At 39.8% G+C, this 26,077-nt stretch overlaps 2 protein-coding genes and 1 pseudogene across 8 annotated transcripts in view; 2 read left to right on the forward strand and 1 right to left on the reverse strand.

Annotated features, from left to right (window-relative positions):
* The window catches only part of LOC311623129 (small ribosomal subunit protein eS27-like), a 249,116-nt pseudogene that overhangs the window by 187,405 nt on the left and 35,634 nt on the right, over positions 1 to 26,077 (forward strand). The window lies entirely within an intron of this gene.
* The window catches only part of SH3D19 (SH3 domain containing 19), a 135,658-nt gene that overhangs the window by 105,464 nt on the left and 4,117 nt on the right, over positions 1 to 26,077 (reverse strand). The window lies entirely within an intron of this gene.
* On the forward strand, positions 624 to 8,805 carry PRSS48 (serine protease 48; the record flags this gene model as incomplete). Its single annotated transcript, XM_084883827.1, has 4 exons — positions 624 to 690; positions 1,790 to 1,952; positions 4,982 to 5,258; positions 8,548 to 8,805. 4 exons carry the CDS (start codon positions 624 to 626, stop codon positions 8,803 to 8,805), a joined length of 765 nt encoding a protein of 254 aa, XP_084739953.1.

Raw genomic sequence — 26,077 nt, forward strand, 5'->3', positions numbered from 1 at the left:
GGCCTTTTCTGAAAATGCCTTAGAGTTAAACTTTACCTCTGTCCAATCCTGCTTCCACCTCCCCTTGAGGTGGTGATTCTGAGACCACTCCCAAGTAAACTTCTTGCACATAAATCTCTGCCTTAAAGTTTATTTTCCAGAAAATTTGACTTGTATATTTTGAGGCTAATACTGTATCAGAGGGGGGAAAGTTAGGAAAAATTAGCCAGGTGCTGGGTTAATTTTCTTTTTACCATATCTTTCTTTTGAAGAATTCTGCCCTTTTCCCATTTTTGTTGCTAGAGGAAAAAGGTCCTGTTCTTTCCAGTAGCTTCCAACTTACAGGGGCAGGTAGCTACTGCAGCCACTCTCCCCCACCCAGCAGGCACCCTGCCCTCCCTACACAACAAGGGGCACCTCAAACCCCAGCTCCCCATCCTGGGTCCTTCCTGCTGCTGCATTTCTAAAATCTGGTCCCTTCAGTGCCTGGCTCTGGGTGAAGACCAAAGGAGAGGAAGGGGTAGAGCAGAGGAAACCATCTAGGAGAAGCTGATCCTGCCCCTTCCTCTGGCTGCTCCCCAGCTGGGCTCTGCCTGGAAGCCTGAGTCCAGGAAGCAGGAAGTGCTGATTCTGAGGACAGAGACATGAACCCTGCTGGCAGTGTCTTCCTGCTGTTCCTTGTGCTGGGTGAGACTCAGATGGGCTGGGAAGGTGAGAAGGAGAGGTTTTCTGGCTCAAGAAGTTATGGTGTGGAATAAGATGACATGTCACCCAATGGGATCTTATTTATAAGAGTGTTCCCTGAGAAAGTCCTGAGAGGATACTATATGCCAGGCATCTTTCTAAGGATCTTAGATATAGCAGTAAATAAAACAGAGATCCCTTCCCTCGTGGGGCTTAGACGCAAGGAACTTATTGAATATGTAACTCATATAGCACTTTAGAAAGTAATAAATGCTACGCGAGGAAGGGGCATCAGGAGTGCAGGGACTGGAGGCCTGTTGTCATTTTAAATAAGGGAGTCAAGGAAGATTTCATTAAGAGGGACTCATTTGAACTAAGATTTGAAGGAGATGATTGATTTGGTTAAGAGGATCTAGGAAAAGAGCATTTCTAGCCTAGGGAACTGGAAATGTAAATGCTGTTCAGTGATTTCAGTATAAGCCTGTTCATTTATTTTTTTGGCCCCCAGTGATTTAAAAGTAGGGTAGGCTGAGAGTAGCCGAAAGATAACAGGTAACAAAAAAGGAAGATATACAAATACTGCAAAATGCCAATTTAGTTAAACAGGACAAAAGAAATCAGCTTATAAACCACAAAAACACATGAAAGCATCACTGTATATACAACCTAACATCTTGATATTCCTGATGACAGCCTTGAATCACCAAGTAAAAATTATCTCCCATGTATGCTGCTATAGAAGGAAGGTAGGTATGTAAAAATTACCAGGATTTCCCACTAATGGGTAAACATATATAAAAGTTTTGGCTTTAACACCAACTTGAGGCATTTAGTACGAGGAAAACCTTCCCGTTCAGTGAATGTAGATACTGTGTTGTCATTAATATTAATGATATGGTGTGTGCCTATCATAGGGTCTTGGCCATGCTCTTCTTCCAAAAAGAAAGATCTACAGTCGGGTGAGTGGTCTTTATTTGGGCCCAAAATTGCTGGGTTTGAAGCTGAATTAAGATGGCATGTGGAGCTTAGGGAGGACACAGGTTCTAGGGGTGGGATTTGTAAGATGTAGAGAAAATGGGGACAATGGGACATCCAGATCATATTTCCTTCTCTCTTCTTTCTCTAGTGTGTGGACGTCCTAAATATTCAGGCCGTATTGTGGGTGGCCAAGATGCCATTGAGGGGCACTGGCCTTGGCACGTCAGCCTGTACTTTGGCCAGACATACATCTGTGGAGGTTCCCTCATCAGCGACAGGTGGATACTGACAGCAGCACACTGCCTAAAAAGGTGAGTTCTAGGCTAATGGTTAGCACAGATAGAGTCTCAGTAAATATTTGAATGATTTCTTGACTGAACCAATAGACAAATGAAAGTGGCAAGATGAATAAGAAAAAGGAAACCCTAGGTACCTTGGACTAGGGACATGACAATGAGGTAGAAAAAGAAATAATGAAAATAGACACTGTATAAGAAACTTCTTTTGGTTGTTAATCCTCACCTGAGGATATTTTTCCATTGATTTTTAGAGTGAACAGAAGGAAGGAAGATAGACAAAGAGAGAAACATTGATGTGTGTGAGAGAGAGAGATTGATTGGTTGTACCCCAGCTGCACTGGAAATAGAACCAGCAACTGAGGCATGGAGCATGTGCCCTTGACCAGAATCAAACTCGTGACCCCTTTGGTCTGCAGGCCGATGCTCTTCCTGCTGAGCCAAACTGACTAGGGTGAGAAACATTTCTTACTTTTTGCCAAATTACTTGCTAAACACCAGTCAGGGGATTTTGTCTTAAGCTTGTGGGTCATAAACACTGTCTGAGCCTTGAGTGAAATAAGGTGCCATATGGAAAGTAGCCCCTAGGGATTACTTGATATAAAACTAACATTACTAGCCAATAGCTAGTGAAGACTCCAAGCCTGCCATCATAAATGAGTCTGGAAACATCCTCCCTGAGTCAAACTTTGAAGTTGACTACAGCTCACCTTGATCACAGCCTTGTGAAAGACTTTGAGTCAGAGGCACCCAGTAAGTCACACCTGATTCTTGGCCTATAGAAATTGTGAGATAAATGTATGTTTTAAGCCTCTAAGCTTTGTGGTAACTTGTTATTTGACCGTAGATAATATATACAGAAATCAAAACAACATGACTTTTCAACAACACTGCAAGGTCAAAGAAAATAAAGAAATAACTTTAAAATACTGAGAGAAAATTATTTGCAATCTAGAATTCTACCTATATGCAAACCATCAATCATGTGAGGGACAGAAATAAGACATTTTCAAATATACAAAACAGCAAAAATATTACCTCTCATGCATATTTTATCAGGAAGCCAAAGGAAAAAATGCTTTGCTAAAATAAAGGGGGTGGGGGGAGACAGGAAAACATGGGATCCAGAAAAAAAGATGATACGAAAATCCCAGGAAAATAATAAGAAAAAGTATCAAGATTGGAGCAAGAGGGCAGAGGGTTAAAGAAAAAAAAAAAAAAAAAAAAAAAAGGAGGAGGATGAGTATTGACATTAACATACTGAGAAATTTACATTTCAGGCAGAGTTTGGGAAGTGAATGATGAATTAATGATAGGTAATTAGAAAACTAAAGACAAAGAAGTAAGACTACATTATTAACTCTAGGACAAGCGCAAAAATTTTATAAGAAATGTATTCATAGGATCCATTATGGTCCAGTGGTGAATAATGTTTACAAGACACAAAAATACATTAAATATGGATCTAACACAAAATCATAATACTTGGTTAGGAAGATGGTGAAAAGAAAATGGGAGTTGGCAGTGATTGTTGGTTCAATCCTCACCTTTCACAATAGAAATACAGTATTCTATTAAGAAAATTAATAGCAATAAGTAGAGTTTCTTGAAAATGCTAAGGAAAATATCTAAGGGTTGAAAAGTATTGTCTTTGGGTAAGGATTAATTGTGGGCAGTAGGGCAAAGAACTTTTGTATTTATTTATTTAATACATCTTATCAAATTATTTAACATTTCAAGTTACATATATACATATCTAACTATATATAACAGGTGATTATACTTTGCTTTAAATTGTTATTAGAAATAAAGGTCTAGTGCTCAGAAATAAAAACTGGCAATAAAAAAGGCCAATGACTATTAAGCATACAGGTGATGACTGAAACCATGGAGAATGGGAGAGGTGAACAAGAGAACCAGAGAAAAAATGCAGGACAAAATGCTGACCATAAGCATAGAAGAGGAGACCACAGAAACATTAGACAACAACAAAAAAGAGCAATCAGAGAGAGAGGGAGGAAGAAATGCAGACAAACTAACTCTAGTCAAGTTGGAAGCACCCTGGTTAATTCCAACTCTGCTATCCTTTCTCATGGGGTGTTAACTGCTTGCTACACCTTAGGCAGCTTGTTCTGACCCAGCTGTAACACATATGCATGCTTCACTTTTATTCTCCCCTTTCTCTTCCCCTTAGGACCTGGATACCTTTCTTACATTATACTGTGTGGTTGGGATCGATTAAAATAGACTATTTAAATAGTGGTGTGAAACATCATGTGCTTAAAACAGTTTTCCATCCCCAATCCCAAAATACAACTGCAGACATTGCCTTATTGAAACTGATCCCTAGAGTCACCTTCACTTCTTTTATCCTGCCCATCTGCCTGCCCAATGTCACAAAGCAGTTGACAATTCCTGGCTCTTGCTGGGTGACTGGATGGGGACGAGTTCATGAAACTGAAGGTGAGCATGGGTAGAGAAAGGGGTTGTTTTATATGTTACCCTCTTATACCCATTCCAGAACACTCAGATTCTAGATACATTTTTACCAAAGTAAATATTTTTCAACAAAGCCAGACCAACCTATTCATATTATTTGTAAGTCTTCAAATAAAATGTAATTTTTGACATTTATATTTCTATTTACTCATATCCTGTCTAGAGTCTAGCTTTAGCTGTGCAAGAGCAGATACTAAAACACATAATTACCTCTCTGAAACAGGTTAAAAAACTTGATTTAAAGTTTGGAGAGAGTGTAGTGTTTTTAATTTGTTTTTAAAGTGTATTGTCAACTGTTTCCCAAGATGGGGTAAAGACAAGACAAGAAATGATCTGGGAGCAGGAAAGTGGGGAAGGTAAAAGTTTGAGAATATTCACATCCTTCCTTAATCAAAATATATCTGAATTTCTCTTTATTTGGAATGTCAAGAGTACTCCACATTGGCACGTTAGATAAACCTCAAATAGAAATAATTTTGAATTATCTGTTGTTTTAGATTAAATGTTCCAAAAAAATTCTTCCACTAGCAAATATGAATGGAAAGTGATTATATTCTGTTTTTGGATTCCCATTCAGAAATTTTGTACATCATGACTGAATACCGTCCCAGTACCTTTTCAAATTGCTTTTCCTTTAATTCATATCTCTCTACAGACAGTGATTACGCTTCCACCCTCCAGGAAGCAGAAATACCCGTCATTGACCACCAAACTTGTGAATATCTCTACAACCCACTCATCGCAGTAGCACCAGAATTAGAGACAATCATCAAGGAAGACATGATTTGTGCTGGTGAAAAGCATAAAAGGGATAGCTGCAAGGTTAGGGTTTACTCTTTAAATTTTTAGCATAAAGTCTTTTTTTTTTCTTAATTTATCTTTATTGTTGCAAGTATTACAGATATCCTCTTCCCCCTGTTGGCCCAATCTAGCTCTCTCTCACCCTCTGCCCCAGCCTTCAACACACTATTGTCTGTGTCCATGAGTTATACATATAAGTTCTTTGGTTAATTTATTCTCATCCACCCCTACCTTCCCTCTGAAATTCAGTTTGTTCCTTGTTTATATATCTCTGGATCTATTTTGTTTACTAGTTTATTTTGTTCATTAGATTCCTCATGTGAGTAAGATCCTGTGATACTTATCTTTCTCTGACAGGCTTATTTTGCTTACCATAATGCAGGGGTCCTCAAACTTTTTAAAGTGGGGGCCAGATCACGGTCCCTCAGAGAGCTGGAGGGCCGGACTATATGAACTACTAATTCCTACTGTAACACCTCGGCTGCGCTCACTGCCCAAAAAACCTGGCGGGCCGGATCAGACTCCTCTGCGGGCCGCATGTGGCCCGAGGGCCGTAGTTTGAAGACCCCTGCTTCCAGGTATTAATGTGGATCTAGGTATTTCTATCTGTAAACAGCAGTGGATTAGGAATCAGGAGATAAGAATTCTGACAATAATTCTTGTGTTAGTCTGGACAAATCACTTAACCTTTTTCTAGGAATTTAATCTCTTCAACTGTTGATTTAGAGCACATGTGTCAAACACAAGGCCCACGGGCCAAATTCAGCCCGCCAGGCCTTGCAATGTGGCCCGCACCGCGCTGTCATCACTGCACTCTGCTGTCAGTTTATGACATTGTCAGTTTATGACTGTTCAGTAAACCATTCGGCCCGCGATTTAGGCTGGATTTTAGATTTTGGCCCCTTCTCTGATTGAGTTTGACACCCCTAATTTAGAGCATTTCTAACCATTGGTCACTGGGTTTTTACAAACTCGTAAATTTTTCTAAATATATTAAGAGGTTGTACAGAATTGGCAACTTTTTTATTTTTTCAAGTAATAAAATTTCATTCTACATTTAAAGATGTTATTCCTCTGTCTCCTGATCATAACTGTCTGATGAAAAATTAGCCATCAGTTGTTTCTTCCTCTTCTGAGTGTGACGTGTTTTGCTCTGGTTGCTTTCAATTTTCCTTCATATTTGTTTGTAAGGATCGTGATATTCTGTGTTTGGTTTTTGTTGTATTTATCCTGTTTGGCATTTGTTGAGTTGGGGTTTTTTTTTTACTCTTTTTTAATTTTTTATCAAAACTTGAAAAGTTTTGCCGAAACCGGCGGCTCAGTGGTAAAGCGTCGGTCTGCGGACTGAAGGGTTCTGGGTTCGATTCCGGTTAAGGGCATGTACCTTGGTTGCGGGCACATCTCCAGTGGGGGGTGGGGGGGTGCAAGAGGCAGCTGATTGATGATTCTCTCTCATCGATGTTTGACTCTCTATCCCTCTCTCTTCCTCTTTGTAAAAAATCAATATATTAAAAAAAAAAAACTTGAAAAGTTTTAATTCATGATTTCTTCAAATATTATTCTACCTCATTCCGCTTTTTTCCTCTTCTGATTAAAACCACAAGTTTATAACTTTCACCTTTTGATATTTTCACACAGGTCCCTGAACCTGTTCATTTTATTTTTCTCCTTTTCAGTTCTTTAGATACTTTTAAATTAATCCATATTCAAGATCATTGTCTCTTTCCACTGTCACCTATATTTTCTTGTTAAGTTCATCTAGTGAAATTTTACAAATATTTTATTTTTCAGTTCTAAAATGACTATTAGAACTGAAAAATAAAATATATTTTTTTTTTATTTTTCCCCCTCTCATAGGCACAGGTGAGCACACACACATATACACACACTACACTTTTCTATATCTCTACCAAGAGATTTTCTATCTGTATATTCATTATGTAACTCAAATAATTAAACATGACTTCACATTCACTCGGATGGCTACAATCAAGATAGATAATGACAAGAGTTGATAAGAATCTGGAAAAATTGAAACCTTCATACACCTAGTAAAATGGTACAGCTGCTTTGGAAAATTGTCTAGTAGTTCCTCAAAAGGTTAAATATAGAGTTACCACATGACCCAGGAATTCCACTCTTAGGTATACACACAAGAGAAATAAAAACATGTTTATAAAAAACTTGTAAATAAATGTTCACAATAGCATTATTCATAATAGCCAAAAAGTAAAACAACTCAAATGTCTACCAACTGATGACTAGATAAACAAAATGTGGTATATCTATATAATGGGATATTATTCAGCCATTAAAAGGAATTGAGTACGAATACACGCTACAACATAGATGAACCTTAAAAAGAATATGCCTAACGAAAGAAATAAAACACAAAAGGTCACATATTATTCCATTTATACAGAATGTGCAAATCCATAAGGCACAAAGTAGATTACTGGTGTTGGTCTAGAGTTGGGAGAGGTGGGAGGAAATGAGGATGACTGCTGATGGGTATAGGGTTTCTTTTGGAGGTGATGAAAATATTCTAAAATGTGTCATGGTGATGGTTGAGCAACATTGTAAATATATTAAAAACCCACTGACTTGTATACTTTAAATGGGTGAACTGTATGGTTGTGAATTATAACAATAAGGCTGTTACAAAAAGGAAAAAAGGAAAATTAAAGACATATTACCAACTATTTACTTATTACTATCATTTTGTAAGAGAAAGGATTGACACTAAAAAAGGCAATAAGAACCTAAGAACATAATAATAAGGGCAGTACATTAAATAACTTTAGTGAGCCGAAACTGGTTTGGCTCAGTGGTAGAGCATCGGTCTGCGGACTGAAGGGTCCCGGGTTTGATTCCGGTCAAAGGCATGTACCTGGGTTGCGGGCACATCCCCAGTAGGGGGTGTGCAAGAGGCAGCTGGTCGATGTTTCTCTCTCATCGACGTTTCTAGCTCTCTATCTCTCTCCCTTCCTCTCTGTAAAAAAATGAATAAAATATATTTAATAAAAATAAATAAATAAATAAATAAATAAATAAATAACTTTAGTGAAAAAACTCATCACATGAATTTTCTACCACAATATTTTGAAACTACTGATATACCAATTTCAAATTCTATAATTCTAAAATTTCTGTGATTTCCTGCCTAATGCTGTGGGATGCACAGCTCCTTCTAGAGTTCTGTAGCTTCACAGCCTCCAATGCCTCATCCTAAGGAACTCTCCACCTCTTGTGACCACATTCCTATTCATGGTCTTTTTCAGTATGCTCATGACCTTTATCTCTTCCTTAGGGTGATTCCGGAGGGCCTCTGTCATGTCATATTGATGGTGTATGGACCCAGATAGGGCTGGTAAGCTGGGGAGAAAAATGTGCTAAATCTCTTCCTGGAGTTTACACCAATGTGACCTACTATCAAAAATGGATCCAAGCCACTATATCAAGAGCTGAGGTTTGGGGGCCAACAAACTGGACTTATCTGATTTATTGTTCTCTGCTTTGCTGTTCTCTTTGGCTCTCCTGGGACCCTCCTGTGCGCCTTTGGGCCTAACATCTTACCAAGAGAGTACACAGTGAAGCTAAAGCCTCGGGAGAGAAAGCATGAAGAATAAGAACCAGTACAAAGAATGCACAGAACAGTCACTAGGAACTCGGGATAACTTTATTAAAATGATTATAAATAATTCTGTTTCTGAAGTTCTTGATTCTGAAGTATGGTTTAGTGGCTTGAATGTGAACAGCTGAGAAATAGGGTTGCTACTTCTGTGCACGGCATTCTTTGTCCCTATGTATCTTGCAAGGCAAGAAGGATGCCTTCTGTGAATAAGTATGCCTTCTGTGAATAAGTATTTATGGAAACAAATGAAATGGCTACTGGAGAAGAAGGAAAAAAAAAAAAGTGTCTGTGAAGGCAAAAGGGAAAGTCCTCAAGGAAATAAATTAAGGTTTTACTTCCTGCCCATGGGCTGCATTATGGGCTTCTTAGTGGGTCTATTATTTCTTATCTTCACTACTGTCCTATGTTTCCCTTCTGTATCAAGGGTTCTAGTAAGAAATACATTTATGTGGTTCGGCTCTGGAATTTTTAGAAATTTTTACACTTTGAAATACCAATGTAACATACTGCCCAAAATGGATTAACACCATGGTTACAAGAGCTGAAATCTTGAGTTTCAATAACCTGGACTGATCCAGGTAAATAACAATTGTATAGTAAAGTAGTTTAAATGTTTATAAGAAAAATATTATATTCCTTATTTAACTAACATCCTTCTTTTGTTAAACAATCACATGATTTATACTACCGTGTTTCCCCGAAAATAAGACATCCTCCGAAAATAAGACCTACTTACAGATTTCCTTCTGAGTAAATATAAGGCATCCCCCGAAAATAAGGCCCCCCCCTAGGCTAAACATGAGAGATTTGGTCCACTGATTCTGAAAGAAATGGAGTCACAAGAAATTCACCAGGAAATTCAGGAATTGGATTGTTATGATGATGTTCCAGAAGATGATGACATGATTGTCATTGAATAAATGAGTAAATTCTTGATACTGTAGGATTCACAGTTTGTCTGGTTTGTGTTGACAACTACCGTACTACCGTACTGTATACAGGTAATAAATTTCCTTTATTTTCATTTAACAGTAAATGTGTACCGTATTCTTCTTCATGGAAAAATAAGACATCCCCTGAAAATAAGACCTAGCGCATCTTTGGGAGCAAAAATTAATATAAGACACTGTCTTATTTTCGGGGAAACAGGGTATGTCCTTCTCTGCCTAGGCTTCCAGGAGATCAGAGCTAAGTTTTAAACTTAAGCTCAGTCATCATGTTTATCCTAGATTATCCTATCTAATGAAAGAGTAATATGAAGATTACTCCAACACACAAGATGGCTGCCCCCATGTGGTCAAAGATCCTGCCCCCATGTGGACACAAGATGGCCACCACAAGATGGCCAGCAGGGGAGGGCAGTTGAGAGGGACCAGGCTTGCAAAGGGAGGGTAGTTGGAGGTGGCAAGCCTGCAGGGGAAGGCAGTTAGGGGTGACCAGTCTGGCAGAGGAGGGAAGTTGGGGGCAAACAGGCAGGCACGGGAGCAGTTAGACATCAAACAGGCTGGCAGGGGAGTGGTTAGGGGGTGATCAGGCTGGCAGACAGAAGAGGTTAGAGGCAATGCAGAAGGCAGGCAGGTGAGCATTTGGGAGCCAGCAGTCCTGGATTGTGAGAGGGATGTCTGACCGGGATCGGGCCCAAAGGGACAGTGGGACATCCCACGAGGGGTCCCAGATTGGAGAGGGTGCAGGCTGGGCAGAAGGACACCCCCCCCCCCCATGCATGAATTTCGTGCACCAGGACTCTAGTCTGGTATAATTCCATTCATATCGTATTTGCCAGCGTATAAGACGACTTTTGAAATGAAAAAAAGCCTGCTCAGATTGGCCAGAGTCAGAGAGGCGGTCTATTAAAAAAAGAACTGGTGTTGCCTCGGAAGTGAGGGGTAGTCTTATACAGCGAATATAGGCCTAAACCTATGTTTTAACTGTAAAATTAGGGGGGTCATCTTATATGCCGGAAAATACGGTACCCCTTTTTACTTAAAGCATCCATTTCTCATTTGAATAAACTTAAATTTTATCACATCTGTATAAGTTAATTTTTAAAAATATTTTTTGGGATAAATATTTAAAAGAAGTGAGGTTAGGTTTGGAAACATAAAATCCTTTCTAACCCCTACACTCACCTCTCATCTGGTCTGCCACAATAGCCTGCTAACTGGAAGTCACACCTCCTTTCCCTCACTTATACCTATGCTTAACTCCATTTATTTTTTTCAGTATTCAGGCTGTTTTTAAAATAAAGGTATGTTTTTATACTTTTCTTCCCCTTTCCCCTGCTTACAGCACTTGAACTGCATCCATGCCACTGCTCCTTAACAAGACTCACCAAACCCTGTAGCATTTGACCCCAAAGGATGCCTCATTCAGCATCATTCCATCCTGCTCTATATGCTTTCACTTCTTCAAATACTCCAAGCTCCCTCTTGGCACTGGGCTTTTTAACTGATTTCAGATTGGAAGGTGGAGGGAAAGAGATAAAAACATCAATGATGAGAGAGAATAATTGACAGGCTGCCTCCTGCATGCCCCCTACTGGGGATCCAGCCCACAACCTGGGCTCGTGCCCTCGATCAGAATGAAACTCAGGACCCTTCAGTCTGCAGGCCGATACTCTATCCACTAAGTCATAGCAGCCAAGGCAGTGCTGGACTTTTGCATCTGATAGTCTCTCTTTCCTGCTGCCTTTGCCTATTTAATTCTTATTGTGCCTTCAGATCTCACTTCACCCTTCACATCGTCAAGGAGGCTGTCCCTGCTCTCCTGACCAGAACAAATCCCCTAATATATATTCTCACGGCATTATTGAGCCCTCCTTCATAGGACTCAACACAGCTTTAACATTTGTTTGTATAATCTTTTATTTAATGTATGTATGTCTTAACAAATTCTATGTATGGTCCATGAGAGAAATAAATTTGTTTTTGCCAATCACTATATCCCAATCTTAATAAATATTTGCTACATGAATGAGTGAATGAATGAATAACACTCAAACCCCTTTGTCTCTCCAACTGAGAACCTGGGGGTTTTATTTATTGGAGGTGACCCAGAACCTGGCATAGTGTCTTATACAATAGGTTTTCAAATATTAAATTAAAAAATGAAAAAAAAATGTTTCAGCCTATTCTCTCCAACCATAACAAACAAATGAGAGAAGAGTACAAAAAGCAAGTAAATGGAAAGGTTTCTCAGAAGCAAGAATTGATGTTAAGCAAACTCTAGAATGACATGGAAGGCAAAGCAAAATGGCAATTGAGAGAAAAGAACAAGAGAAAGAAAGGAGGGGTTTGAAGAGAGGACAGATTAAAATGACGATCCAGAGACCAACAAATGTTTGAGTCAGAAGGACACAACAACAGGACATAAAGAAAGCCAAATATTTCTGCCTATCATTCCCCTAGACCTTAGGAACAAATGTTTCACAGCATGGCAAGTAGCAAATTTTTTCTCAGGAACCTAGAGTTGAAATTCAAGTTTTTTCAAGGAAGGACCCATTTAAGTGGGAAGAAGGGGATATTGAAAGAAGAGGACCATGTGACATCATTGTCCTGGCTATTACTGGTTGGATGTATCAGAATGAGCATCTGACTTAATAGCTGATCAGAGGGTGGTGAGGCAGTTGGTCTAGCATCTTTCTCAACAGATGTACTCAATACTTGACAACCCAACAGATCCCTTCTCCTGGGAAGTCTGAAGATTAGTATACATTCAACAGTATTAAGTGCCCACAATGATCCAGGCACCATTCCAGGCATTAAGGATACTGCAGTACACAAAACACATCAAGCCTGTCTTCAAGGAGTTTACATTCATTCCAGTGGGGGAGGAACAATATAACCAAATACAAAGTAAATGTTTATTATAATGTCATATATAGGAAAATCTGATAAAGAAAAATAAAACAGAAGCAGCAAATAGAGAGTGTCAGAGTGAGAGATTCCACTTTAGATTAAATGGTCAGAGAAGTTTCTCCAAGAAAGTGACATTTCAAAGAGGCCCGCATAAAGGAGGGAAGCAAAAACAAACAAACACCCTGAGGAAGAACATTCCAGATAGGGAGAACAGCAAGTACAAATGTTCTGAGGTGCAAGTATGCTTAGTGTATATAAGGAAGAATAAAGAAGTCAATGTTGGCACATTGTGAGCACAGGGGGAGAGGGACAGGAACTGAGATCAGAGAGGGAGCCAAGCCTCTCAAAGAAGGAACTAGCAGGTGATGCAGAGCCTGGTAGGCCTCAGTAAGAACTCTGAATTTCATTCTTATGAGAAGACACTGGAGGGATGATGACAGAGGAATGATGAAAGAATAGAATAGAAAATTGCCATACCATGCTCATGGGATTATGTCGAGTCCATGAGGGGGCTAGAATGGTGGAGAAGGGTAGATGATGATAGCAGAGTTAAACAGGCTGAATAGAGAATGAGAATCAGGGGGAAATACTCTGAACCCATGTGCTAATGAGGAAAACACTAGAAGGCTATGAAACCCTGAACATCAGAAAGGAAGGTTTGATTCCACCAGGCCAGCCAAGGTGGGTGTGAGCGGGGACTCCCTGATGGCCCCACCAGTCACCCCACAGATCGGCTCTGATAGCCAGCCAGGCCTAGGGACCTTACCCGTGCTTAAATTTCATGCACTGGGCCTCCAGTAGAGAAATAAAATCAGAAGAATCTGTTTGAAGTATAAATCCTCATCCCCATAAATCAACATCCCAAAAAAGCACTCATGTACACATACATTTGTTATGTAATTTCAAGATGTTCAAGAATCCTATATTCATAGAGCCTCCAGAATACTACAAGTAATCACAAAGCAGCCTGTTCTAACCCTGACAAGGAGATTGCTTTCTCCGTAAGGAGGAGGAAACCAAGTAACTTTCCATTAAAAAAAAAAAAATCTTTAAAATTTCCCCCAATTCTGCTTACGAAAAAACATCAAAATGTTACAGAAATATCTAACACAGAAAGTTCAAATGCCCATGTAACTGCTTGTTCATACACCCTCATGCTTAAGAATGTGTCAATATGCCTGACTCCTTTTTAAATGTTTATACAGATGTATAGTTTTTTTATACTTGCCTTTTTAAATGGAGCTTGCTTTTTAAAATTAGTTTGTAATAACAGAAAACTGTCATTACAACTGAAAAGCTTCAGAGTTGAAAGACCTTTGATTAATTTTATTAAAAATTCCATGTAATTAGCCTACACACACACACACCAAAAAAAAGACAGCAGTTGGTTGATCAAAGAAAGTTTGTGTCAATGAATTTTAAATTATGAAAATATTTGGCCTTAAAAATTAAAAGTACTAGAGCATTTTCAAAGGCAAGAATCTTGGGTTTTCGAAGAAACTTCCTACCCACCCCCCTAGGTTCAATGAAGCTCTTTTTATTTCTAACACACAGAGCTAACATGAAAGGAGATAGTTTGTTTTTTTTAATGCATTTGTTTCATATTCTTTTTGTCCAGACACTACTGAGTTGGTATATAATGAAAAATATGTGAGCTCACTTAGAGGCCCAAAGAACTAGTTCCAAATTGAGCACAGCCAAACCTTTCTAAGAAGGAACAATCCACTGAACATCAAGATGGAAGCATCCTATTGTTGGAATATGGTCAACATTGCTCAGTCAGCTGTGCTCAATTTTTTTCATCAAATGTTGGAGTCTCTGTAAGTGGAAAACATCTATCAAATACTGTGTGAGTTCAAAAAATATGCTGTAGAAAAAAATCTTTCTAGAAAATGATTATGTTTTTACAACTATAAAAGTAAACTAAGCAAACAGGACAGACTTGGCTATTCCCAGAAGAAAAATAAAGAAAAAATGGTAAAAGCCCATGTTAAATTTGAGCTTTAAGATTTGAATGCAGAGAAATAACACAATCAGTTTGCATTTTAGAAAAATCACTTTGGTGGTTGTGCAGAGAATGAATTACGTACAGAGAAACAATTCAGAAGTTAGAAAGGCTAGTTACAAGGCTGTTGCAAATGGTGATAGAAGCCCAGACCAGGTAGCAATGAGAATGGAGAGAAGAGATTCAAGAGCCACAAAGGAGGCAGATCCAACAGAATACGGTAACTGACTAATTACATGTAAGTACTCAAGGTTGAGGGAGAAAGTTAAGAATTTCACCCAGGTTTCTTGCTTAGGCAACTTAGGGTATGTCATTCAGTGAGATATGAAACCTTGGAGAAGATAGCTTAGGGATAAGAAATGTAAATTAAGACATCAAGAATCTATGAAAAAGAAATCCAAACAGACACATTTCAATCTTACATTGTACATTTGTTAAATAAGCAAGTTGAGAGAATTAGAATATATTCCAAAAGCTTAATTTTTCCAAATTCTAGTTACTTACTAGTTGCATAGAATTTGTGAAAAATAATACATACACATAAGGCCCTGACCAAGAAGCTCAGTTGGTTAGAGTGTCATCACAATATATCAAGGTTGTAGATTCAATCCCTATCAGGATACAAAAAAAAAAAAAAAAAAAAACCAAAAAAACCAACCAACCAACCAATGCATAAATAAGTAGAACAGCAAATCAATATTTCCCTCTCTCTAAAATCAATAAATTTAAAACACACACACACATTAGTTTCAGTCTGCTCACATTAGTGAACCTCTTAAGGATGTTGTATTAGATATTGTTGTATCAATGGTTCATTGTCCTCGCAGTGGAAGGACTATCCACCTACTTGAGGTGCCAGGTGAATTGCAGGACACCCTGCAAAGCAGGGTTACACTTCCCTGCATCACTAACATAAATCCGACCAAACACATATGAGTAGAAGTTATATACGTTAGTCTTAAAAGCTGGCACATGATTTGTTCATTGCTCTTATTCCCAGATAATGTGAACCCTAAGAAGACACCTAAGAGACTAAGAAGGGCTCCTGGTGGCTCAAATTAAACAAAAACAAAAACAGGACCTAGCAGCCATTTCAACACCGGGGTCTTATACACAAACTGCACTTCAAGGAGAAGCCTGCACCCAAGGAACTGCCTGCACCCACTGTTTCTGCCACCTGAGCCAGCCCTCATAAAGAAGTTCCTAGAATCCTATTTCAACCAATAGGACTGAGGCTTTCCCCATCTGATCAGAGCTGCACAGCACTGACCAACCAGCGTGGCTCTATTCTGACCAATCAGGACAGTGTCCTCATTTGCATAGGACAGACCAATCAGGGACCAGGGCAGGTACTTCTGTTCATATAAGCCAGCTCCCCTCCACTCCTCTGGCTCTGAGAGTGCACTTTCCTTTTCCACTAAAGGCTGAAGACTGTGATTCCCACAGCAGAGCAGACCAGTGCTGTGCAAAGCAAACCATCAAGAAGAGCAAAGCCACCTAAAACAGCAGAGCAGAGCTGTATAGCCAGAGGAGAGGCCGGGCCCAGTGTTATCTCACAGCTGAGCAGTTTCCAGAGCCATGCTATAAAATAATTGAACTGTTTTGTACTGAATAAAGTTTCTTTTCACCAAACCCCAAATTGGGAATTCCTGTTGATGTTGAATTGTGCCAATGATCATCATAGGTTGACAACAGGCATTGCTCCTTCATCCAGGATCCCAAAATGAAGAAGTGAGGTTGAGCTGTGGGCTCACCAGTTGAGTATAACGGTTTTAAGATATTGAGCTCCAGAGGCTGTTTGTTAAAACAGCATTAATAACAAAATAGCCGAAGCCGGTTTGGCTCAGTGGTAGAGCGTCTATCTGCGGACTGAAAGGTCCCTGGTTCGATTCCGGTCAAGGGCATGTACATTGATTGCGGGCATATCCCCAGTAGGGGGTGTGCAAGAGGCAGCCGGCCGATGTTTCTCTCTCATCGACGTTTCTAGCTCTCTATCTCTCTCCCTTCCTCTCTGTTAAAAATCAATAAAATATATATTTTTAAAATAAATAACAAAATAGGAGGTATACTGGTGTCTAACAAATAATAATATTTTTTTGTGTTTCTCCTCTCCCAATCAAAATTTCTGGCTATCTGCTAAGAAGCAATCTGATGGAAAAATTAAAAAGTTGGTCCAGGTATACCAAAACTAAAGAATTATGAACCTGAAAGAAAACTTTCTGTAAAGGGCTACATGGTAAATATTTTAGGCTTGCAAGCCACACAGATATAGCACGAAAGCAGCCATAGAAAACATGTAAATGAATGAGCATGTCTGTGTTCTAATAAAACTTTATTTACAAAAACAGCAGTGAGCCAGATTTGGCCCACAGATCTATAGTTTCTATACCATTGGTCTAAATCCTTCATATTCAAGGATTCCGAAACCCAGAGAGATTAAATCAAGGTCACACAGCTGGCTACTGGCAGGTTGAGCATTAGAATACAGGTCTCCTGAGTGTAGTCCTCTAGAATAGATTCTGTTGGGCCACAAGATAGAGATGAAATACATAAGAAAAAAAAAAAAAAGAGAGAATCAGAGAATGGTAAGGTAGTTTTTGATTATATTAAACAGCTTTTCAAAGTTTAGTTATAAATGAGGATTTGCTTTTCAAGAGATTATGGCTTTCATAAAAACAAGTGAGTGTCATAAAATCAAACAGGTAAACAAATGATAAATTAGCCAGTGTTTGAAAAATGATCTTCAGAGGAAACTATTCTATACTTCCTTCCTATTATCATTTCCTTGAACACTTTATCAAACACTTGTTTTATCAATAGGACAGCATTTACTATGATCACTGCAATAACTTACCTTAAGGCAAAACAGGTTTTTTTTTAAAAAAAAAAACACCATAACCTGAGCAACAAATACACTAGGCCAGCAGGAGGCAATTGTTTCTCTTAGTACTTTAAATTTATTTTTATTATTTCTAATTTCCAAAGTAATACTCATTTGGAGGAAACTCAAACAATACAGAAGTATTTAAAGTGACACATCCCATGCTCTGCTCAATTCCATTGCCCAGAGTAGGGGTGTCGAACTCAATCAGAGAAGGGGCCAAAATCTAAAATCCAGCCTAAATCACGGGCCGAATGGTTTACTGAACAGTCATAAACTGACAATGTCTTAAACTGACAGCGGAGTGCAGTGATGACAGCGCGGTGCGGGCCACATTGCAAAGCCTGGCGGGCTGGATTTGGCCCGCGGGCCTTGTGTTTGACACATGTGGCCCAGAGTGTTAACACATGACTGATTTACATCAGAACAGTTAATAAAACTCCTTTCTTTGAGCCACTCTTTACAACAGAAGAAGGAGTTCCCCTGGCCAGATATCCCTTTGAAATCGTGTTTTTAAAAGCATCAGAGAGGTTAGGGGTTGTCTGTGGCTTGCAAGTGAGAAAAGCAAGCTGCCCATGCACTATAACCAGATGAGTGAGGCTCCTGAAATACCTTGGTAATACTAATGTAGAATGTACAAACACTTCAAAAATGAATATCCATTTCTTCTCTTTTGGTATTTTACTAGGAAAACTTGGGCCAGTTCTCTCAGTTTTGAGTGACAGTGAAAATTGCAAAGTAAGAAACTCCAAAAGTTTGTCCTCCATAAAAGCAATAAAAAACTGGCAGAATTCAACTTTTTTGGAATTCTGGGAACTAACCAAAAGCTTGTAGAAAACTACTTGCTGCACTTCCTAACCGTGAAACACTTTAAAACCAGCTGGATGTTGGTTAGAGCAGTGAGCTCTGTGGCATTTCCCCCATCCTCCAGCTCAGTCTGCCTCTCTGGCACCAGGAACAGTCCCAAAGGGCGCACAGAGGGACCTCATTCACAAATAATTGTAATAATTGCGTTTGCCTGTCTGGTGGTGCCTGGAAGTCGGGCACAAAAGATGACTTAACCGTGCCTCATTCAAAACTCTCCTTAGGGCTAAGAAGTGGCTAGCTGGAAGGAATTTGTTGAAAACCATTTACAAGCAAAAAATAATTCATTGGTGCAGGGTGAAGACACCAAAGAGGTTGGGAGAAAAGGCTAGAGAATGAGAGGCTTTGGAGAAGGAGGACTTTGAAAAGCTCCCACATATTCCTGGTGATCTAAAAGACCATGTGCATTCCGAGGGTGTTGAGCGGTTTGAGTGCTGCAGACGTGCCTGTCCTTACATGTAACACTGGTAACCAATGTGCTCCAACGAGGCAGCGCTGGACCCATCACTCACTTTGCTGCCTGAGGATTCCCGCCCAGTAACGGGATGTAGGCAGCAAAGTGAGTGATCGGTGATCTCTGTAAAATAAATAAATAAATAAATAAATAAATAAATAAATAAATAAATAAATAAATAAATAAAATCAATAATATATATTGGTTATATATATTATTGATTTTTTAAAAATATATTTTATTGATTTTTTTACAGAGAGGGATAGTTAGAAACATCGATGAGAATCATCGACCAGCCGCCTCCTGCACACCCCCCACTGGGGATGTGCCCGCAACCAAGGTACATGCCCTTGACGGGAATCGAACCTGGGACCTTTGAGTCTGCAGGCCAACGCTCTGTCCACTGAGCCAAACTGGTTTCTGCTCTCAGAAATAAATATCTTTTACAGGGCCAAATCGTCAGGGCGGCGTCTGAACTTGACCATCAGGTTCAATTGGGACTCAAGATGGCGGGGCCCGGGGCCTGAGAACAACGGACTGCTGAGGGACGCTTGTGCGCAGGCGCTGCGGGGCCGCCAGGGGAAGGGCCTCAGCGCTCAGGGGTTCGAGGCCCCGCGGCGCTGCTTCACCTGGGAGGCCACGCAGGAAGGGCTGGGAGGGATGGGCTTGACATCCATTTGCTGCCCCTCGGCCCAGAGCCTGGCGCCAACTGCACTGATGGCACCAAGTGGCTCTTACAACTACAAAGGAAACAGGAATATGCGAAGTTCTTAAACATCAAGAAATATTGTTTCTTCTCAACTGGATAAGCTATAGGCACAATGGGAATTTGAAATTAGTTATAAATGAGGATTTGCTTTTCAAGAGCAAATTGTGTACCAAAGGACTTGGGTTAGAATAAAATGTAATAAAACTTTTTTTAAAAAGTTACAATAAAGTGTGTGTGGTTTTTTTTTAATTCTATTCTATTTGATAAATATATATCGTACCTACGTACCAGACACTGTTCTGAGTCATGGGGCTATAACAAGGATTTTTCAACCAGTGTGCTGAAAGATTTTTTTAAAACGTTCAATACCTGACTACCTGTCAAACAAAAAAATGACAACAGCCAACACAATAGCTGCCCGGGGTGAATCAATCAAAATTATACCTTTTCTTTTGTCAGATCAGCAAAAATTATATTTTTTGGTGTGCTGCATAATTTTAGTAATTAGTTTATGTGTCCCATGAGATGAAGACGTTTAAAAATCGCTGGGCTATCACAACTGAACAAAATAAGTGTCTCCCCTCGCAGAACTCATTATAGAAAGTCAGAGTGCGGGGTCATTCAGGGAGTCTGCTAATGTCACCCTCTCTCCATTCTAGGAAATCTAGAACAGCCCCCAGGCCCAAGGTTCCTCGGCTGCTGGCGATTCTCAATTCTGGAATGCCGGTGGCCAGATGGGTGCCCTGAAGAAGGAACCAGGTGGGGGTGGGTATGGAAAGGTAAAACTATGTCTATTTCTTTTTAAAAAAAATATATTTTATTGATTTTGTACAGAGAGGAAGGGAGAGAGAGAGTTAGAAACATGGATGAGAGAGAGTCATCGATTAGCTGCCTCTTGCACACCCCCTACTGGGGATATGCCCACAACCAAGGTACATGCCCTTGACCGGAATCGAACCCAGTCCCCAAGCCGATGCTCTATCTATTGAGCCAAACCGGTTTCGGCAAAACTATGTCTATTTCAACGTCGCCAACCTTTCGGACCTCAAGGACCACCAGTCTCTATTTTGTCATAGGCCTCGAGGTAAACTGGCATGAGAACCTTGCTCTTAAGGGCCACTCTTGTGCAGGATGGTGGCTGGCCATCCTACGTAAAGCCTCATTCTCGGGGAGACTCACTGTGAGGAAAACCAGAGAGAGCCAATCACTCAGTAACTTCACAAGCCATGGGAGCAGGCAGAGTCAAAGAAATGTTCTCTGGAGTAACTGTTTGCGGCCACTTTCCTTGGGCCACTCTTTTTCCAGATGTCTTCTGAAGTTACTTGCTGTGTGTTCAAGCTTACACATGCATCCTTACGATAAGCCCACATCAGCTGAAGTTAGCAAGATAGGCCTCCAAGACCACAGACATTGCTTTCCAGTGACTTCAGAGAGCGCCTTAAGCCATTCTTTACGTGGAGCCTTCTCTTCCACATAAGATGATAGAGGGATTGAATAAAAGTCATTGTAAAACGCATGGTGGATTCGCTTATTTATTCTGTTTGACTAAATATCATCGCAGCTTATGATGGAAGAACTTAATAGTTTAAATTACAAGCAATCACACCGAAACCACTTAACATCACACTTTTTTTTAACAGGAGCCTGAGTGTCACCTCACATAGAACTTCAAAAATCTAGCTCCCAGCAACTATTCCAGAGGTAACTAATTGGGGAATCTGAGGGGAGGGAGTGGTCATGACCATGTCTTTTTCAAAGCTCTCTAGTTGATTCAGCGCCAAGCCAGCATTCAGTATCAAGCTTGATATTGGAGGTCTTATCATTAAAAGTGTGGTCCAGAAACCAGCAGGAGCGGCATCACCTGCAGCTTGTCAGAAATGCAGAATCTCAGGCTCCACTCCAAACCTCAAATGCTCCACAGCATTTCTAGGACCTCCACGTGACTTGTAGGCCTATTACTGTTTAAAAAGTACTGTTTAGAGTAGGGGTGTCGAACTCAATCAGAGAAGGGGCCAAAATCTAAAATCCAGCCTAAATCGCGGGCCGAATGGTTTACTGAACAGTCATAAACTGACAATGTCATAAACTGACAGCGGAGTGCAGTGATGACAGCGCGGTGCGGGCCACATTGCAAGGCCTGGCGGGCTGGATTTGGCCCGCGGGCCTTGTGTTTGACACATGTGGTTTAGAGGGTCCATTGCTACAGAAACGTGAGCAATTCCAAACCATGTTAAAAAAAATGAATACCTCAAGAAATGTTCTATGAAAAAGAAACAAAAATAGAACTGCACAGGAGATCAAATGTTTGTGATATTAGGCATTTCACATATGCATGGAGTCTGCCAATTTTACCCTCATCTAATAAAGAGTAATACTCAAATGCAAGTCCACACAGTTTAAAACTTGCAATGCCAATCCTTATTCCAACTGAGTTCCACGTATAAACCACACCCTCCACTGAGTTCTACCTGCGCTAACACAAATCTGCCTTGTAATCTCCAGGTCGCTTTAGCAGTATGTATTGGTATGTTGAGGAGGAGTTCTTGCGAGGAAATAAACCAGGGGTGTTGGGATAAGACAAGAAGGGATCATTTGTGTGCATGCTTGGGGGGAGGGGTGCTGCCCTTTTTGTGTGTGTGAAACATCTCTGTACTAGTTTCGAAAGACTATTGGAAATGGCGACACTGATTGCCAGAAAAACTAATTATTGATATGCTATGCCAACGTGTTTTTTTTGTTTGTTTTTTTTTTCTGTGCCCCTTGTTCTTGGCCACCTCTCAGAGGAAAAGCATTTAGCTATCCTCCAGTAAAGCGATTCCTTGATTAATGTATCTTCAGGAAACAATGCGCCGGTACAATGGAGGCAGCCATATTGAAAACAAATGAACTCTGAATCCTAAGCAGCAGCCCTGGCATGCATTACAGGGCTCATCAGCAACTGCAATTGTTAATCTGCTCATATGCGTCAGAGCAGGGACAAAATCACCTTCCTTCACAGCTTCCATTTATTCATTCCCTGAGAAGTATCCAAACCTGGCACTAGGCAAAAAAAAATCACGAAAACAGAAACTGTTTTCAGAACATCACATATGATAGATAACCTTGAAGTTTACAGGCATGTTCCCCATAATGAAACTGTAGAGTAGTTAAGAGAATAATTCTTATTCAAAAGATGCAAATAAAGGGATGGGGCTCTAAGTGATTTGTCCAAGGTCATATTATAATAAAACATAAAATAACAAGAATCTAGATGTCCTAAGGGAACCTCATGTTAACAAAATGAATTGTAGCCTTATGGTAAGGAGAGAGAAACAAGAAGGTCAAGACAGAATTTGTATCAGTTAAGATAATAATTTTGTCATGAGTTCAGGGACTAGTTCTAGAGACCTATGGGAAGAGGTAAGAGTGGTTTAAACAAGACAAGACGTTTGTTTTTCTCAGATAGAGGAGGAGGTGTGGGATCAAAATCTCAGATGATGACTCTTTTGTTGGGAACTGAGATTCCATCTAACTTTCTGCTCCATTATTCTCAGTGCATGGATTTCATTCTCAAGATAACCTCGTGTCCCATAGTGAGTTACACATCCTTGTCCCTGGTAAAAGGGGGGAGGAATATGATAAAGGCAAAAGGATATTTTGTCAGTTGGGTCCTCTTTAAAGAGCTTCCCTAGAAACCCCACCCAATAACTTCTACTTGTATCTCCTTAGCAGGCTGGTAGAAGTAGTTTTGTAGGTTGGCAAACTGCTACAGTCAGCAATACAGGGTTCCATGGGCTCAGGAAGACGAAGGGAATGGATACTGGGTAGGCAACTAGGAGTCTCTGCCACAGAATCCTATTGTGTCATTCGCTAGCTGTGTGACCCCAAGTAGATTATTTGCCCCCTCCAGGTCTCATGTTCCTCATCTGTAAAATGAAGGAAACCATCACATTCAATATGGAGACCAAATGAGAAAAACACACGTAAAACAATTAGAATACTACCTGGCACCCAGGACATAATATGTATTAACTCATGATTATTTGATTATCCTAGTGTAGTGCTTTTCCAAATTCTTCTCCTATTCTAACTTCCTTTCTAGTTCCAAATTTGGACAATAATTTATATTAATCCTTTTTGTACCTGTGGAGACTTTAGTGAGAATGAGTTTTAGTCACAGATCACCTCAACTTGATATACAAGTGAAAAATGATGTAAATGGAGCCACTTCAAAACGGAGCTGCCTTCCCAGAGGAAACTGCCGTGCACGTCTTACTTCTCAAACCTTTGGAATGTTTAATCTGGGCAAAAGAACCTCTGGACGGGGCCAAAGTAATATTGTGTCCCAAAGAAGTGCTTGCAAAGCTAACAGGAAAGCAGACATTCTGACTACCAAACTAAAAATTAAAGACATTCTTTACAATTAACACCAAGTATAGCTAAAGAATAACTTCGTTTATTTGCACCTATAGAAATACCTTCTTTGACTTAACACCTATAGGAATTCCTTCCTTTTATTCATGTAATTATCCCCCCTTCCCTTTCTCCTAAAATTCCTTGCCTTCACTTCAAAATCAAAACACTATTAGCTTTTCTGCCTGAATCAGTGCTTCACAAATAGCTATTTTTGGGGGGATCTCAAATAAATGCTATTGCCTCTCAACTTTGGCCTTTTATCCTTAGGTTAACAACATAAATAAGTGCTAATCTATAATAATGAAAGCATAATATGCTAATTAGACTGGACAAAGCCGAGGCTGCAGCCCTGGGATGGAGGCAGCCACCGTGGCTGTGAGGGACAGATCCAGGCAGCCGCTATGGCTATGAAAGTCTACTCTTGCACAAATTTTGTGCATCAAGCCTCTAGTAACTTTATAGGTATTTACTATGTGCCTGATCATATCTTTAGAGTAATACATATACTAACTCATTTAATCTATAAACCCTTCATAACAGCTTTTATTAATATCATTTTTACAAATAAAGAATGGAAGCAGAGAAGAGAGGTTACATATCCAAGGTCACATAGTAAGAGGTGATCCAAGAAATGAACCAAGGCAATCTGGTTCTCTTATTGATAGTCACCATGGACTACTTTTTATACTTATTTATCTCTTTTTAAGTGTATTATTTATTCTTACCTTTCCTAATTCCTTGTTTTATATATCTCTTTGTATTTCCTGCATTTTCTACAACATTTTGCATATATTGATAGGGATAAAAGAACTCAGTGAGTGCAGGATTTTTAATGTATAAAACAATGTGTGTGTATATATATATATATATATATATATATATATATATATATACATACACACACACACACACACACAGACACACACTGTATTTTCCGGCGTATAAGACGACACCCTAATTTTACAGTTAAAACATAGGTTTAGGCCTATATTTGCTGTACAAGACTACCCCCCACTTCAAAGAAAAGACTTACTTTGCTGTCAAGATCTGCAGGTAATTTTTGTGCAATTTTGGTCTTTTGCCCCCGATTTTCGGTTGACTTTTTTTCGTTTCAAAAGACGTCTTATAGGCCGGAAAATATGGGGTGTGTGTGTGTGTGTGTGTGTGTGTGTATAAAAGCACCAAGTAATCAGAACGACCAGAATAACCAATCACGATGATGAGCACTGCAATGGCCAACTCCTGAGGCCCCTCCCCCTGGCTGGCCCTGCCCCAATTGGCCCCCTCACCACGACTGGGGGCAGGGCCAGTGGCTAACCTCCCATGGCCTATTCCACCCCTCCTCCCCTGGCCGGCCTGGCTCTGATTGACCCCCATCAGGGCAGGTGGCCGGACCTCACCCATGCACAAATTCATGCACCAGGCCTCTAGTATATCTATAATTTCTATGGTACTTATAATAATTTTGTCAAAATAAATTAGACAACTTTGTAATTCTAACAGCAAAAATAGTAAGATGACGACCCAGAAGGATTAATGCAGTTTTCAAAACTAACTTATTAGAGCCACAAATTCTCTGAGCCACATGTTATATAAATCAACTCAAAGAAACAATAGTTTATGACTTGAAACTCACCATAGAGGTAACTTAGGTGCAGTTACACCTAACTGTGGTACTTTAGATTAAGAATTCAACATTTCTGAGTCTCAATTTACTCATCTTTAACACGGGATTGAGTAATAAAATGTGTCCTCTTTCCTCTCAGTGTCTTTAAGAATGAAGTTAAATGAGGCTATGAAAGTCCTTTCTAAGCAGAAAAAAACACACCTATGCAAAGTATTTCTAAATATAGAACAAGGAACAGGCATGTGTAAACGTGTGAGGCATTAATATCAATGGACTATTATTAACACCCAGCAGGATAGTTTGGAAAACATGAACTTTTAGGTTGGAAAGACCTGAATTCAAGTTCTCATTCTGCCATTTACTAGCTGAGGGACCTTGGGGATGTTGCTTAAACCTATTTCTGAGCCTCGGTCT

The sequence above is a fragment of the Pipistrellus hanaki genome (assembly GCF_964339955.1).
Source record: "Pipistrellus hanaki genome assembly, chromosome: 5".
NCBI classification, from domain to species: domain Eukaryota; kingdom Metazoa; phylum Chordata; class Mammalia; order Chiroptera; family Vespertilionidae; genus Pipistrellus; species Pipistrellus hanaki.